This window comes from Rana temporaria, chromosome 1 (genome assembly GCF_905171775.1).
Source record: "Rana temporaria chromosome 1, aRanTem1.1, whole genome shotgun sequence".
NCBI lineage: Eukaryota > Metazoa > Chordata > Amphibia > Anura > Ranidae > Rana > Rana temporaria.
Window position 1 is genome coordinate 689,211,785 of NC_053489.1, and position 18,346 is coordinate 689,230,130.

Sequence of the window (18,346 nt, forward strand, 5' to 3'; positions counted from 1 at the left end):
TATAGACACCCCGCTTTATAGACACCCCGCTTTATAGACACCCCGTTTTATAGACACCCCGTTTTATAGACTCCCCGTTTATAGACACCCCGTTTTATAGACACCCCGCTTTATAGACACCCCGTTTTATAGACACCCCACTTTATAGACACCCCGCTTTATAGACACCCCGCTTTATAGACTCCCCGCTTTATAGACACCCCGCTTTATAGACACCCCGCTTTATAGACTCCCCATTTTATAGACACCCCATTTTATAGACACCCCACTTTATAGACACCCCGTTTTATAGACACCCCATTTTATAGACACCCCATTTTATAGACACCCCGCTTTATAGACACCCCGCTTTATAGACACCCCACTTTATAGACACCCGCTTTATAGACACCCACTTTATAGACACCCCATTTTATAGACACCCCATTTTATAGACACCCCACTTTATAGACACCCCGCTTTATAGACACCCCGCTTTATAGACACCCCATTTTATAGACACCCCGCTTTATAGACACCCCGCTTTATAGACACCCCGCTTTATAGACACCCGCTTTATAGACACCCCGCTTTATAGACACCCACTTTATAGACACCCCATTTTATAGACACCCCACTTTATAGACACCCCACTTTATAGACACCCCACTTTATAGACACCCCGCTTTATAGACACCCCGCTTTATAGACACCCACTTTATAGACACCCCATTTTATAGACACCCCATTTTATAGACACCCCATTTTATAGACACCCCACTTTATAGACACCCCACTTTATAGACACCCGCTTTATAGACACCCCGCTTTATAGACACCCCGTTTTATAGACGCCCCGTTTTATAGACACCCCGTTTAGGGACACCCCGCTTTATAGACACCCCGTTTAGGGACACCCCGCTTTATAGACACCCCGTTTTATAGACACCCCACTTTATAGACACCCCACTTTATAGACACCCCGCTTTATAGACACCCCACTTTATAGACACCCCGCTTTATAGACACCCCGCTTTATAGACACCCCGCTTTATAGACACCCCACTTTATAGACACCCCGTTTTATAGACACCCCGCTTTATAGACACCCCACTTTATAGACACCCCGTTTTATAGACACCCCGTTTTATAGACACCCCGTTTTATAGACACCCCGCTTTATAGACACCCCACTTTATAGACACCCCGCTTTATAGACACCCCGCTTTATAGACACCCCGCTTTATAGACACCCCACTTTATAGACACCCCGTTTTATAGACACCCCGCTTTATAGACTCCCCGTTTTATAGACTCCCCGTTTTATAGACTCCCCGCTTTATAGGCACCCCACTTTATAGACACCCCGCTTTATAGACACCCCACTTTATAGACACCCCGTTTTATAGACACCCCATTTAGGGACACCCCGTTTAGGGACACCCCGCTTTATAGACACCCCGTTTTATAGACACCCCGCTTTATAGACACCCCGCTTTATAGACACCCCGCTTTATAGACACCCCGTTTAGGGACACCCCGCTTTATAGACACCCCGTTTTATAGACACCCCGCTTTATAGACACCCCGCTTTATAGACACCCCGCTTTATAGACACCCCGTTTTATAGACACCCCGCTTTATAGACACCCCGCTTTATAGACACCCCGTTTAGGGACACCCCACTTTATAGACACCCCGCTTTATAGACACCCCGCTTTATAGACACCCCGTTTTATAGACACCCCGCTTTATGTACACCCCGCTTTATAGACACCCCGCTTTATAGACACCCCGTTTAGGGACACCCCGCTTTATAGACACCCCGTTTTATAGACACCCCGCTTTATAGACACCCCGCTTTATAGACACCCCGCTTTATAGCCACCCCGTTTAGGGACACCCCGCTTTATAGACACCCCGTTTTATAGACACCCCACTTTATAGACACCCCACTTTATAGACACCCCGCTTTATAGACACCCCGCTTTATAGACACCCCGCTTTATAGACACCCCGTTTTATAGACACCCCGCTTTATAGACACCCCGCTTTATAGACACCCCGTTTTATAGACACCCCACTTTATAGACACCCCGCTTTAGAGGCACCCCACTTTATAGACACCCCGCTTTATAGACACCCCACTTTATAGACACCCCGTTTTATAGACACCCCGCTTTATAGACCCCCCGCTTTATAGACTCCCCGTTTTATAGACTCCCCGTTTATAGACTCCCCGTTTTATAGACTCCCCGTTTTATAGACACCCCGCTTTATAGGCACCCCACTTTATAGACACCCCGCTTTATAGACACCCCACTTTATAGACACCCCGTTTTATAGACACCCCGCTTTATAGACACCCCGCTTTATAGACTCCCCGTTTTATAGACTCCCCACTTTATAGACACCCCGTTTTATAGACACCCCACTTTATAGACACCCCGCTTTATAGACACCCCACTTTATAGACACCCCGCTTTATAGACACCCCACTTTATAGACACCCCGCTTTATAGACACCCCGCTTTATAGACACCCCGCTTTATAGACTCCCCGTTTTATAGACTCCCTGTTTATAGACTCCCCGTTTTATAGACACCCCACTTTATAGACACCCCGTTTTATAGACACCCCGCTTTATAGACACCCCGCTTTATAGACTCCCCGTTTTATAGACTCCCCGTTTATAGACACCCCGTTTTATAGACACCCCGCTTTATAGACACCCCGCTTTATAGACTCCCCGTTTTATAGACTCCCCGTTTTATGTACACCCCGCTTTATAGACTCCCCGTTTTATAGACACCCCGCTTTATAGACACCCCATTTTATAGACACCCCGCTTTATAGACACCCCGTTTTATAGACACCCCGCTTTATAGACACCCCGCTTTATAGACACCCCGCTTTATAGACACCCCGTTTTATAGACACCCCGCTTTATAGACACCCCGTTTTATAGACACCCCGCTTTATAGACACCCCGCTTTATAGACACCCCGCTTTATAGACACCCCGTTTTATAGACACCCCACTTTATAGACACCCCGCTTTATAGACACCCCGTTTTATAGACACCCCGCTTTATAGACACCCCACTTTATAGACACCCCGTTTTATAGACACCCCGCTTTATAGACACCCCGTTTAGGGACACCCCGTTTAGGGACACCCCGCTTTATAGACACCCCGTTTTATAGACACCCCGCTTTATAGACACCCCGCTTTATAGACACCCCATTTTATAGACACCCCGCTTTATAGACGCCCCGTTTAGGGACACCCCGTTTAGGGACACCCCGCTTTATAGACACCCCGCTTTATAGACACCCCGCTTTATAGACACCCCGCTTTATAGACACCCCACTTTATAGACACCCCGCTTTATAGACACCCCGCTTTATAGACACCCCGCTTTATAGACACCCCACTTTATAGACACCCCGTTTTATAGACACCCCGCTTTATAGACACCCCGTTTAGGGACACCCCGTTTAGGGACACCCCGCTTTATAGACACCCCGCTTTATAGACACCCCGCTTTATAGACACCCCACTTTATAGACACCCCGCTTTATAGACACCCCGTTTTATAGACACCCCAGAAAATATATTGTTACAACATATCTCCTCCATCACACCTGGAAACCCCGATCTCTTCCTTCCGTCACAGAGGAGCCGCAGCAGCCGGCCTCACCCACTCTACCAGAGGAGAAGGAGCCTGGCATACCAGGTACGTCCTCGAATCTTAGATGAAGTATTTTAGGGCTTGTCCCCCTGTTCACAACTGGTCATCTCAACCATTATGCCAGGACTATAACTGGGAGTGGAGGAAGAGCGGGGGCATACCAGGTACGTCCTCGGATCTTAGATTACGTTTTTTAGGGCTTGTCCCCCTGTTCACAACTGGTCGCCTCAACCATTATGCCAGGACTATAACTGTGGGGGTGGAGGAAGAGCGGGGCATACCAGGTACGTCCTCAGATGACTTTTTTTTCTTTAGAGCTTGTCCTCATGTTCACAACTGGTCGCCTCAACTATTATACCAGCACAATAACTGTGGCAGTGGAGAAAGAGCAGGGCATACCAGGTACGTCCTCGGATCTTAGATTAAGTATTTTAGGGCTCCTTCATATTCACAACTGGTCGCCTCAACTATCATATCAGGACAACGGCTGTGGTTTTGTTACAACATATTCCTCTATGATACCTGGAAACCCTGCTGTCACAGAGGAGCTGTAGCAGCCGGCCTCAGCCACTATACCAGGGGAGAAGGAGCAGGGCATACCAGGTACGTCCTCGGATCTTATATTAAATGTTTTAGGACTTTCCCTCATATTCACAACTGGTCATTCTTAACCATTATACCAGCACAATGACTGTGTCTGGGGAGAACAGTGGGACATACCAGGTATGCCCTCTGATTGTAGACTAAGTAGTTTAGGGCTTGTCCTCATAGTCACAACTGGTCGACCCCAAACATATTATACCAGCACAACGACTGGCAGGGGACAAAGCAGGGCATATCAGGTACGTCCTCGGATCTTAGAAGTATTTTAGGGCTTTTTCTTGTGTTCATAACTGGGTCGCCTCAGCCACTATACCAGGACAACGGCTGGCAGGAGACAAAGAGCGGGGCATACCAGGTACGTCCTCGGATCTTAGATGAAGTAGTTTAGATCTTTCCCTCATGTTCACAACTGGTCACCTCAGCCAGCACAACAGTGGTGGCAGAGAAGGAGCCGGGCATACCAGGTACGTCCTCTGATTGTAGACTAAGTAGTTTAGGGCTTGTCCTCATGTTCACAGCTGGTCGACCCCAACCATTATACCAGCACAACAGCTGTGGCAGGGGAGAATGAGCCGGGCATATCGGGTACGTCCTCAGATCTTAAATGAAGTATTTTAGGACTTTCCTTCATATTCACAACTTGTCGGCCTTAACCACTATACCAGCACAGCGGCTGTGGCAAGGGAGAATGGTGGGACATTCCAGGTACGTCCTCTGATTGTGGACTAAGTAGTTTAGGGCTTGTCCTCATGTTCACAGCTGGTCGACCCCAACCATATCATACCAGCACAACGGCTGGCAGGGGACAAAGAGCAGGGCATATCGGGTACGTCCTCGGATCTTAGATGAAGTATTTTAGAGGTTGTCCTCGTGTTCACTCCCAACCATGATACCAGCACAACGGCTGTGGCAGGGGAGAAGGAGCCGGGCATACCAGGTACGTCCTCTGTAGACTAAGTAGTTTAGGGCTTTCCCAAAGTACCGCTACAGGGCAGAGGGAGAGCATGCGAAGAGGGGGAGTCCTAGCAACGTCCTAGCAACAAGGCAGGATGGGATGATGCTGTAGTACGGGTCTATGTTCATTATTGATTTACAAAGAACTATTCCTTATTATAAATCGGACCTTCAGTCGTTTCTTCATCTTTCCATCTATTAAATCTTCTGCCCAGAAAGTCCCTTATACAGCCCACTTCCTGTTTTCCTTATACAGACTACTTCCTGTTTCCTTATACAGCCCGCTTCATGTTTTCTTATACAGACCACTTCCTGTTTCCTTATACAGCCCACTTCCTGTTTTCCTTATACAGCCCACTTCTTGTTTTCCTTATACAGACCGCTTCCTGTTTTCCTTATACAGACCACTTCCTTTTTCCTTATACAGCCCGCTTCATGTTTCCCTTATACAGCCCACTTCCTGTTTTCCTTATACAGCCCACTTCCTGTTTTCCTTATACAGCCCACTTCCTGTTTCCTGTCTGGTCATTAGCCTAGTCTTATGACACCATGCGCAGCTCTCTCTCTCACTCACTCTCCTGAGAGTTTGCCAGGAAGGGATGAGTCATAAGAGGGCCAATGAGAGCTGTAAGGTGTGTCTGTGTAAATCCAGGAAGTGAACAGGCAGCAGCTTCAGCTGCCCACAGTTAAAATGGCTGCCGCCAGACTCGGTGGAGGGAGATTTCTTCAGCCTATTGGGCGAGTCCAGAATCACAGTATATATATATATATAAAATAATACGCAAAGTGTTTGGAGGGAAGCTTCAGAATGGCAAAGATGTTTTTATTACAATTGACGTCAGCAGACTGCAGTTCCTCTTTGTATGTAGAGTGGAACCTTCGGATTACGAGGATAATGCTTGTAATCCAAATCACTTGTATATCAAAGCGAGTTTCCTCATAGAAGTCAATGGAAACAAAGATAATTGGTTCTGCATTGACTTCTATTACATGCAATACTGCATGTGGCCAGAGGTGGGGGGGGGGGCGCCGGAGAGACTTGGAGACCGTTCGGATGCAGCCGGAAACCCTTGGGAAAAGAGTATTTCCAAGCATCTCCGAGCGGCACCGAGTGTCACCAGCGCCCCCCCGCACCTCTGGCCAAATGCGGTACTGCACACTGCAGAGGCTTGAATCCTGCTCGTTTCACAAGGTACACCTGGTCAATTGCAAATTTCTAATCAGCCAATCACACGGCAGCAACTCGATGCATCTAGACGTTGTAAAGACGACTTGCTGAAGTTCAAACTGAGCATCAGAATGGGGAAGAAAGAGGATTTAAGTGGCTTTGAATGTGGTATGGTTGTTGGTGCCGGATGGGCTGTGTGAAGGAACTGCCCATCACCCAGCTCGGGTGCCTCAGTCAAGATACGGCTTCCTCCAGTCTGGAACCAGATATTATAGCTGAATATTGCACCCAAGAATCTAGACGAGACTAGCTTAGGTGCAAACTGGAACTGAGGTTATTATAAATTCACACGGAATATATATACCGTGCACTAGGGTTGTACCGATACCAGTATCGGGACCGATTCCGAGTATTTGCGGGAGTACACGTACTCCCACAAATACCCCCGATACCGAAATAGAATACTTCCCCCCCCCCGCCGCGCCGCGTATAGACACTTCCCCTTGCTCGGGTGAACTGTCCAATCCCGAGCAAGGGGGAGTGTCTATGCGCGGCGCCAAAGACTACAGCTATTCAAATGAAAGCTGTAATGTTCCCCGCCCGTATTAACCAAGCGGGGATGCGGCAGCATGTACGGTAAGGGGGACATGGCTGGATATAAGGGGGACATGGCTGCATATGTGGGGGACATGGCTGGATATAAGGGGGACATGGCTGCATATGGGGGGGACATGGCTGGATATGGGGGGGGACATGGCTGCATATAGGGGGGGACATGGCTGCATATGTGGGGGACATGGCTGCATATGGGGGGACATGGCTGCATATGGGGGGGACATGGCTGGATATGGGGGGAGACATGGCTGGATATGGGGGGGACATGGCTGCATATATGGGGGGACATGGCTGCATATGGGGGGAGACATGGCTGCATATGGGGGGACATGGCTGGATATGGGGGGGACATGGCTGCATATGGGGGGAGACATGGCTGGATATGGGGGGGACATGGCTGCATATGGGGGGGGACATGGCTGGATATGGGGGGGGACATGGCTGCATATGGGGGGGACATGGCTGCATATGGGGGGGGACATGGCTGCATATGTGGGGGGACATGGCTGCATATGGGGGGGACATGGCTGCATATGGGGGGGGACATGGCTGCATTTGTGGGGGGACATGGCTGCATTTGTAGGGACACATTTAAAAAAAAGTATCGGTATTCGGTATCGGCGACTACTTGAAAAAAAGTATCGGTACTTGTACTCAGTCCTAAAAAAGTGGTACCGGGACAACCCTACCGTGCACGATCAGATACGTGATCACATTATCCCAAACAATGCAAACTGTAAACGGGAATATAATAACAAAGCTAAGGAAGAGCCACCTACACATCAATCGAATTCATCGACACAAGCCTGTGCGACTCAGTGCCCACCCAGAGGATGCCAGAGATCCCACCCCCAGCTCAGAGTGTCCGGCCCACCACCCTCAATGCACAAAGTACATTACACATAATCACATGACCTCTCCCGGTTCCCATGTCTTCGTCTTGGTGGCTGTCATGTGACTACATCGGAACGGCTTTGTTGGTGTTCAGCAGTTCTTCTTTTTCCCCCACAATGGTTCCGTCAGAAGGGAAAGGGGTCTCGATATCAATCTCATCTCCAAGAGAGGATCAGACAGACAGAAACAACAGGTGACTCAATAAACAATGGGAGTGCAGACCTAGGAGGCACACAATGGGAGAGACGTACGTAAAAAAAAATAAACACATAACACCTCAATAAATAGACTAGATCAGGAGGCCCGGGGATAAGGAGGCCCCATGATAAGGAGACCCCAGGATCAGGAGGCCCCAGGATCAGGGGGGCCTAGGATCAGGGGGGCCCATGATCAGGCGGGCTTAGGATCAGGAGGCCCAGGGATCAGGGGGGACTAGGATTTAGGAGGCCCCAGGATCAGGGGCCCCAGAATGAGGAGACCCCAGGATCAGGGGGGCCTAGGATTAGGAGGCCCCATGATCAGGAGGCCCCAGGATCAGGGGGCCTAGGATTAGGAGACCCCATGATCAGGAGGCCCCAGGATCAGGGGGCCTAGGATCAGGAGGCCCCAGGATCAGGGGGGCCTAGGATTAGGAGACCCCAGGATCAGGGGCCCCAGAATGAGGAGACCCCAGGATCAGGGGGGCCTAGGATTAGGAGACCCCAGGATCAGGAGGCCCCAGGATGAGGGGGGCCCAGGATCAGGAGGCCCCAGGATCAGGGGGGCCTAGGATCAGGAGGCCCCAGGATCAGGGGGGCCTAGGATTAGGAGACCCCATGATCAGGAGACCCCAGGATCAGGGGCCCCAGAATGAGGAGACCCCAGGATCAGGGGGGCCTAGGATTAGGAGACCCCAGGATCAGGAGGCCCCAGGATCAGAAGGCCCCATGATAAGGAGACCCCAGGATCAGGAGGCCCCAGGATCAGTTTGGGTTGAGATGATCATAGTAACATCTACTCAGAGTCTCACAGTCTAAGACCCCTTTCACACTGAGGAGTTTTTCAGGCGGTAGAGCGCTGCTATACCGCCTGAAAAACTCCTGCCCAGCCTTTCACACTGAGGCGATGCGCTGGCAGGAGAGAAAAAAATCTCCTGCTAGCAGCATCTGAGGAGCGGCGTGTATACCCCTCCTTCCCTTTGAAAACAATGGGAAACCGCGGCAATACGCCTCTGCAGAGGCGCATTGCGGGCGGTATTAACCCTTTATAGGCTGCTAGCGGGGGTTAATACTGCACCGCTAGCGGCCGGATCCCGCGGCAAATCCGACGGTATAGCGCCGCTATACCGCCACCACGGCCCCCGCCCCAGTGTGAAAGGGGCCTTAGGCAGTCATTGCTGGTTTCGGCACAAAGACCCCAATATGTACCCTGGGCCTCGATTCCCAGAGTCTGTGTGTTTCGGGGAGATGATCCAAAGCAAGACGACTTCAAGGGTCCCCCAGTCACACCCCCCCCCAAAAATAGAGCCCCCTTCAAAACCAGGGCCCATGGTAGGCAAGAGGCCCCTGTCCTGGTTGGGTCTGTCACAGGCTGGTCTGAGTATTTCTGGGGTTTTCACACACAACCATCTCTCGGGATTACAAAGAATGGTGGGAAAAGAGAAAATATCCAGTGAGTGGCGGTTGTGTGGAGGAAAATGCCTTGTTGAGGTCAGAGGAGAATGGGCAGATGATAGAAAGACAACAGTAATAAAATAACCACTTGTTACCCCCCCAAGGTATGCAGAATACCATCTCTGAGCGCACAACACACCCAACCTTGAAGCAGATGGGCTACAGCAGCAGAAGACTAGACTCCACACCTAGTTGGAGGCCAGGCTTAGGTTGCCACTCTATTCACTTCTCTAGGACACCTTAGATGTGTGACTTCCAGAGGTTCCCCTTAAGCCCTTGTAGGAGCCAGGACGTTCTCCATCCCCTTGTCCGCACTCTATCAGCAGCTAAGGACGTTCCGTTTGCACCCCCCCTCTCTACTGAGCACCACACCCACCCTTTCTAGGTCAAAGGGAGCGCCTCCGGTGGGCTACTGTGGACGCATCCGCCATCGGCAGTTCCGGACGGTCTGGTGACAATCAGGAGGTCACCCTCATCGCCTGTATCAAAGATCCAACTGAGCTACGGCGCTGCGGGGGTGTGCTGCCGACTCGCGCCGTCCCCTGAGCACATCATCCACAGGAGCCTGCGGGGGTGTGCTGCCGACTCGCACCGCCCCCTGGGCACAGCATCTGCAGGAGCCTGCGGGGGTGTGCTGCCGACTCGCACCGCCCCCTGGGCACAGCATCCGCAGGAGCCTGCGGGGGTGTGCTGCTGACTCGCGCCGCCCCCTGGGCACAGCATCCGCAGGAGCCTGCGGGGGTGTGTTGCCGACTCGCACCGCCCCCTGGGCACAGCATCCGCAGGAGCCTGCGGGGGTGTGCTGCCGACTCGCACCGCCCCCTGGGCACAGCATCCGCAGGAGCCTGCGGGGGTGTGCTGCTGACTCGCGCCGCCCCCTGGGCACAGCATCCGCAGGAGCCTGCGGGGGTGTGCTGCCGACTCGCACCGCCCCCTGAGCACATCATCCGCAGGAGCCTGCGGGGGTGTGCTGCCGACTCGCTCCGCCCCCTGAGCACAGCATCCGCAGCTTTTGGTTGGCGTGGAGGAGAAGCCCCGCCCTCTTTACACCCCAGGAGACACTGCATGCTTCGCCTTCCTCTCTGAAGCCACATAAGGAGACACTTCCATCCACTATTGCAATATTTGGGGGCCACTATCCAGAAATTACATTGGGCCCCCCTTTGCTGAAGACCCGGGACATCTGCAACCAAGGACTCCCCTGCCCCCCACTAGAAGGAACGTTGGGTACCTTACCAGCCCATATTACCAAAGAACTCTTTTCTTAGAGACCCGGGTCTTTTATTTTGGGTACAACCTGTGAATATTATTGGGATTCTGTGTTCTTTGGGGTTGTGGCGCCATGAAACGAGTCGGACGGTAGTATTACACTTTCCTAAGTCACATCCTGTTGATTTTTGGCAACTGCCAAACTTTAACCACTTCCCACCCGGCCTATGGCAGAATGATGGCCGGGTGGTGGTTCAGGTATCCTGACTGGGTGTCATATGACGTCGAGCAGCATAACAGCCGCCGCGTGCCCCGGCGATCAGTGGTGCAGTGTCCGATGGAGGCTCTTTACCACGTGATCAGCCGCGTCCAATCACGGCTGTAACGGAACCCCAAACGGGACAGGGGTTACCGCCATTTAAGATATTCCATTCCGAACCCAAGGTAGCTACCGACACTCCACAATCCGGCGAACGCGACCCATACGGATTCCCCCAGTAACGAGACACACAGCTCTGTTCTCTGGTTCAAAATGAATAGACTCTTTATTGAGAAAATCAGGCTCTTATATACAGTTAGTAACCAAAATGAACAATGACCCAACTCCACCCACATCATCACACAATGAGCCCCAATACACATCTTTCTTGGTAGACATTCTGGCACCATCTCTGACATGATTTACATGAGCTAATTAACTAATCATTCATCCAGACAAGGCTCCCCTCACCTGCTATACAATACACATTCTTTTAGTAGACATCTGGCCTTTAGACTGTCTGTTAACTTGCAATACACACATTTATCATCAATAGACCTTCACACAATACAGGGTCAATTAGCACAACACAACGGAGGACCCTTAGGAGCCATCCTAGATTCATTTACATCACAACAGACAACATTAACACCTAACAGACCCGTGTTAAAGCAATCCAAGATATCATTCCTCAGTCATCCTATGCCCCTAGTGGACATAAGAGTCATCGGGGAAGCTGAAACAGGAGCATCTCATACTTTTGAAGAGCTTCTGGGTCCCTCGGGCCCTCCCCGTTACAACGGCTGATCACGATGTAAACAGGAAGAGCCGTTGATTGGATTTTCCTCACTCGCATATAACAGACATGAGTAGAGGAGAGCCGATCAGCTGCTCTCCTGAAAGGGGGGGTCTGTGCTGATTGTTTATCAGAGCAGCCCCCCTTGGATGCCTGCCCAGGACCACCAGGGATGCCACCTAGACCACCAGGGAAATGCCAATCAGTGCCCATCCCCAATGCCTGCCAGTGCCATCAGCGATGCCTATAAATGCCACATATCAGTGCCCAGCAGTGCCACCTATCAGTGCCACTCATAAGTACCCAATCACTGCAACCATTTAGTGCCTATCAATGTCACCTATCAGTGCCCACCAGTGTCACCCATCAGTGCCGCCTACCAGTGCCCATTGGCGCCACCTCATCAGTGCACATCATCAGTGCTGCCTATCAGTGCCACCTCATCAGTGCACATCGTCAGTGCTGCCTACCAGTGCCTATTGGTGCCACCTCATCAGTGCACATCGTCAGTGCTGCCTATCAGTGCCCATTGGTGCCACCTCATCAGTGCCGCCTTATCAGTGCCCAGCAGTGCCACTCATAAGTACCCAATCACCGCAACCATTTAGTGCCTATCAGTGCCCACCAGTGTCACCCATCAATGCCCATCAGTGCCGCCTATCGGTGCCACCTCATTGGTGCCACCTCATCAGTGCCCATCGTCAGTGCTGCCTATCAGTGCCACCTCATCGGTGCCGCCTTATCAGTGCCCATCAGTGAAGGAGAAAAACTTACTTATTTACAAAATTGTATAACAGAAACAAAAGAAAAAGTTTTTCGGTACTTTTTTTATTTATTCAGCAAAAAATTAAAACCCGCAGAGGTGATCAAATACCACCAAAGGAACGAAATGATAAAATGTCAGTTTGTGTACAGTGTCGTACGACCGCGCAATTGTCATTTAAATCGCGAGTTCACCCGAAAAAAAATAATTTACCCTTAGATTGAGGCTCATTTTGTGAAGGGGAATCGGCTAGTTGTTTTTAAATCGAAGCCGTACTTACCGTTTTAGAGAGCGATCTTCTCCGCCGCTTCCGGTCTTCGGGACTGGGCGTTCCTATCTGATTGACAGGCTTCCGACGGTCGCATCCAGCGCGTCACGAGTAGCCGAAAGAAGCCGAACGTCGGTGCGGCTCTATATGGCGCCTGAGCACCGACGTTCGGCTACTTTCGGAAAATCGTGACGCGCTGGATGCGACTGTCGGAAGCCTGTCAATCAAATAGGAACGCCCAGTCCCGAAGACCGGAAGCGGCGGAGAAGATCGCTCTCTAAAACGGTAAGTACGGCTTCGATTTAAAAACAACTAGCCGATTCCCCTTCACAAAATGAGCCTCCACTTTAAACCTCCACTTTAAACAGCGACAGTGCTGAAAGCTGAAAATTGGCCTGGGCAGGAAGGGGGTGTAAGTGCCCCCCCCCCCCGGTATTGAAGGGGTTAAGTAAAGACTTATTTGATTTCTGTGTCCTAGCTTGGAGTCTGTGGACTAGATTCAGATAGGTTAGCGGATCTTTAGATCAGTAGATACGCCGTCGTAACTCTGAATCCACGCCGTCGTAAATTTAAGTGTATTCTGGAAACCAGATACGCTTTAATTAGGCTAAGATACGAGCGTCGTAAGTCTCCTACGCCGTCATATCTTAGGGTGCAATATTTACGCTGGCCGCTAGGTGGCGCTTCCGTTGAGTTCGGCGTAGAATATGCAAATGACCTAGATACGCCGATTCACGAACGTACGTGCGCCCGTCGCAGTAAAGATACGCCGTTTACGTAAGGTGATTCCCGGCGTAAAGTTAGTCGAACAGATAGCTGGACTAGCCAATGTTAAGTATGGACGTCGTTCCCGCGTCGAAATTTAAAAAATTTACGTCGTTTGCGTAAGTCGTCCGTGATCGGGGCTGGACGTCATTTACGTTCACGTCGAAACCAATACGTCCTTGCGGCGTACTTTGGAGCAATGCACACTGGCATATGTACACGGACGGCGTAAAAACGTCAATCACGTTGGGTCACCAATCATTTACATAAAACACGCCCCCCTCATCCTCATTTGAATTAGGCGCGCTTACGCCGGCCCCCGTTTACGCTACACCGCCGTAACTTAGGAGGCAAGTGCTTTGTGAATACAGCACTTGCCTCTCTGACTTACGTAAATACGATACGCTGCGCCGCCGTAAGAAGGGGCGCAGTTACGTGAATCTAGCCCAATATATTTTGTTCTATCACATTCACCTCTTCCCTCCCCCTTTAGTATTCATTTTATCCACTTTTTTCACACAGGGGTCTATTCACCCAGTCCATGGGTTCTACGTTGTTCCCTCGTTATAGTCAGTAGACCCACCGCGCTTCACCACCACCTATCTCCACAGCGCTTCACCACCACCTATCTCCACAGCGCTTCACCACCACCTATCTCCACCGCGCTTCACCACCACCTATCTATATTTCTTTTCTGTGTAAGGCAGACTATCCAGTGATTGCAGCAGTGCCCCCTAGTGTTCAGTATCGATAGCGCAAGAGTCTCACCACTTTCACATGCTTTACATTATATCACAAGGCATAATAAAATGCTCTTTGTTATAAATCTCTCATTCCAAGTCCCCAACTAACTCCCCCCTTTTGTGTTGGAACCCAATTTACGTAACTTTCTCCTATTGAGTGTGACTAGTACAGATCATAGTGGGGTTCTCGGTCCCCCTATTAGAGACACGGGGGGATCTACACATAAGAGGGTCCAGGGAAGCTGGACAAGGAGCCTCCAGAGCTATCCAGGGCAAGCTGAGCCCCACAAACCCCCCACCCAAAGTGACCCCCGTCACAGCCCCCACCCAAAGTGACCCCTGTCACAGCCCCCCACCCAAACCCCCGTCACAGCCCCCCACCCAAAGTGACCCCCGTCACAGCCCCCCACCCAAACCCCCTTCACTGCCCTCCACACAAACCCCCGTCACAGCCCCCCACCCAAAGTGACCACCGTCACAGCCCCCCACCCAAAGTGACCCCCGTCACAGCCCCCCACCCAAACCCCCGTCACAGCCCCCCACCCAAAGTGACCCCCGTCACAGCCCCCCACCCAAAGTGACCACCGTCACAGCCCCCCACCCAAAGTAACCCCCGTCACAGCCCCCCACCCAAAGTGACCCCCGTCACACAGGTATTGCTGGTCCTCACATCATCTGCTCCAGACAAATCCAATGCCTTGTACCCAGGGAGGGGATTATTATAACCATACTTCATATAACATGACAACCTGGAGAGGCTGGAGAAGGGAGGCCCCAATAACCATTTATGGGAGGCTATAAAATATGGAAATGGAGTATATGCCGTTTATCCCGAAATATGGAAATGGCCCCCCCCCCCGCCCTGGAGGGGGTGTTCCTTGTGTTTTCTACAATCATTAGGGATGTGGTGACTGACAAACATGGCCCGTTTTTCCCAATAACCATTTATGGGAGGCCATAAAATATGGAAATGAAAGCTGTACATAGTCTGTAAAAACCACCATGTATGCAAAACGTATATTGTTGTCACTCCTCAGTATACGTACATCGTATTGTCATGGCTGCGCAGGAGGAGGGGCACCCGGTGTGATGATGACACAATGTGTATAATGTACAGATATCCCCCATCCCTCCTCATCTCCTGTCATTATCACCTCGGACTGTCCGGTATGCTGAGCTCTGCCATCCTCCTCACCCTGCTGTGCCTCCAGCTGGCACCCCCTATACAAGGTACCCTCCCCCTCCTACAAACCAACTCTTTAAAGGGCTTCTGGGTTACTATTTGGTATGGTTTTTAGGATCATTGATACAGGAAATATTGTTGGGTGCATGATGGGATCATGTGATGAGTTCTGTGGGTGACGGGATCATGTGATGAGTTCTGTGGGTTACGGGGGTCATGTGATGAGTTCTGTGGGTGACGGGGGTCACGTGATGAGTTTTGTGGGTGATGGGGGTCATGTGATGAGTTCTGTGGGTGATGGGGGTCATGTGATGAGTTCTGTGAGTTACGGGGGTCATGTGATGAGTTCTGTGGGTGACGGGGGTCATGTGATGAGTTTTGTGGGTGATGGGGATCATGTGATGAGTTCTGTGGGTGATGGGGGTCATGTGATGAGTTCTGTGGGTCATGGGGGTCATGTGATGAGTTCTGTGGGTGACGGGTCATGTGATGAGTTCTGTGGGTGATGGGGGTCATGTGATGAGTTCTGTGGGTGATGAGGGTCATGTGATGAGTTCTGTGGGTGATGGGGGTCATGTGATGAGTTCTGTGGGTGATGGGGGTCATGTGATGAGTTCTGTGGGTGACGGGGGTCATGTGATGAGTTCTGTGGGTGATGAGTTCTGTGGGTGATGGGGGTCATGTGATGAGTTCTGTGGGTGATGGGGGTCATGTGATGAGTTCTGTGGGTGATGGGGGTCATGTGATGAGTTCTGTGGGTGATGGGGGTCATGTGATGAGTTCTGTGGGTGATGGGGGGTCATGTGATGAGTTCTGTGGGTGACGGGGGTCATGTGATGAGTTCTGTGGGTGATGAGTTCTGTGGGTGATGGGGGTCATGTGATGAGTTCTGTGGGTGATGGGGGTCATGTGATGAGTTCTGTGGGTGACGGGGGTCATGTGATGAGTTTTGTGGGTGATGGGGTCATGTGATGAGTTCTGTGGGTGATGGGGTCATGTGATGAGTTATGTGGGTGACGGGGGTCATGTGATGACTTCTGTGGGTGACGGGGGTTATGTAAAGAGTTCTGTGGGTGACGGGGTCATGTGATGAGTTCTGTGGGTGATGGGGTCATGTGATGAGTTCTGTGGGTGATGGGGGTCATGTGATGAGTTCTGTGGGTGACGGGGGTCATGTGATGAGTTCTGTGGGTGATGAGTTCTGTGGGTGATGAGTTCTGTGGGTGATGGGGGTCATGTGATGAGTTCTGTGGGTAATGGGGGTCATGTGATGAGTTCTGTGGGTGATGAGTTCTGTGGGTGATGGGGTCATGTGATGAGTTCTGTGGGTGATGGGGTCATGTGATGAGTTCTGTGGGTGACGAGGGTCATGTGATGAGTTCTGTGGGCGATGGGGGTCATGTGATGAGTTCTGTGGGTGACGGGGTCATGTGATGAGTTCTGTGGGTGACGGGGTCATGTGATGAGTTCTGTGGGTAATGGGGGTCATGTGCTGAGTTCTGTGGGTGATGGGGGTCATGTGATGAGTTCTGTGGGTGATGGGGGTCATGTGATGAGTTCTGTGGGTGACGGGGGTCATGTGATGTGTTCTGTGGGTGATGGGGGGTCATGTGATGAGTTCTGTGGGTGATGGGGGGTCATGTGATGAGTTCTGTGGGTGACGAATGAGAAGAGGACACTGGGGGGAATGAGAAGAGGACACTGGGGGGAATGAGAAGAGGACACCGGAGGGAATGAGAAGAGGACACTGGGGGGAATGAGAAGAGGACACCGGAGGGAATGAGAAGAGGACACTGGGGGGCATGAGAAGAGGACACCGGGGGCAATGAGAAGAGGACACTGGGGGGCATGAGAAGAGGACACTGGAGGGAATGAGCGGTTGGCAGTGGTGGAAGGAATAAGTAACAGATAATAGAGAGAATGAACAGCAACCAAAGAGATTGTAGAGGAATGATCTGCCCCTGGAAGGGTTCTATGTCACCCTGATTGGAGTGGTGTCAGGAGGAAGGGGTGACCCTCCATCAGAGATTGTAGAGGAATGATCTGCCCCTGGAAGGGTTCTGGGTCACCCTGAGTGGAGTGGTGTCAGGAGGAAGAGGTGACCTTTCATCATAGAGATTGTAGAGGAATGATCTGCCCCTGGAAGGGTTCTGGGTCACCCTGAGTGGAGTGGTGTCAGGAGAAATGGGGTGACATTCCATCACAGAGATTGTAGAGGAATGATCTGCCCCTGGAAGGGTTCTGGGTCACCCTGAGCAGAGTGGTGTCAGGAGGAAGGGGTGACCATCCATCATAGAGATTGTAGAGGAATGATCTGCCCCTGGAAGGGTTCTGGGTCACCCTGAGCAGAGTGGTGTCAGGAGGAAGGGGTGACCTTCCATCACAGAGATTGTAGAGGAATGATCTGCCCCTGGAAGGGTTCTATGTCACCCTGAGCGGAGTGGTGTCAGATTGTGGAGGACAATCTGGTGCTACAAGACACTGGCTGGGAGGGAAACAAATACAGTGATCGGTGATAATACTATGCACTGTACTAATGACCCTGGCTGGGAAGGGGATAACATCAAGGGGGGATCTCGGGGTTCACTGTGACCTGACAATGTGCATTGTGGGTAATATGTGTGATGCTTTTACTCACAGATCTGGTTGTGTTTGAATCCTGAGAATGAACTGAATTCTCTTTGCAGGTTCTTCTCTCGTCTCCAACACTTCTGCAGATGACGGAATAAGTGGTGATGGAGATGGTGAGTGTTTTCTATTTCTACACATTCCAGGTTTAGGTGGAAATATCTCGATGTACA

At 51.1% G+C, this 18,346-nt stretch overlaps 1 protein-coding gene across 1 annotated transcript in view; it reads left to right on the forward strand.

Moving 5' to 3' along the window:
• The first annotated feature begins 15,499 nt into the window (after window positions 1-15,499).
• The window catches only part of LOC120924744 (proteinase-activated receptor 1-like), a 55,024-nt gene continuing 52,177 nt past the window's right edge, over window positions 15,500-18,346 (forward strand). Inside the window, exons 1-2 of the mRNA XM_040335765.1 lie at window positions 15,500-15,592; window positions 18,233-18,289. Of these exons, the coding sequence (XP_040191699.1) occupies window positions 15,532-15,592; window positions 18,233-18,289 (118 nt within the window). The 5' untranslated portion in view covers window positions 15,500-15,531. The remainder of the gene's footprint in view (window positions 15,593-18,232; window positions 18,290-18,346) is intronic.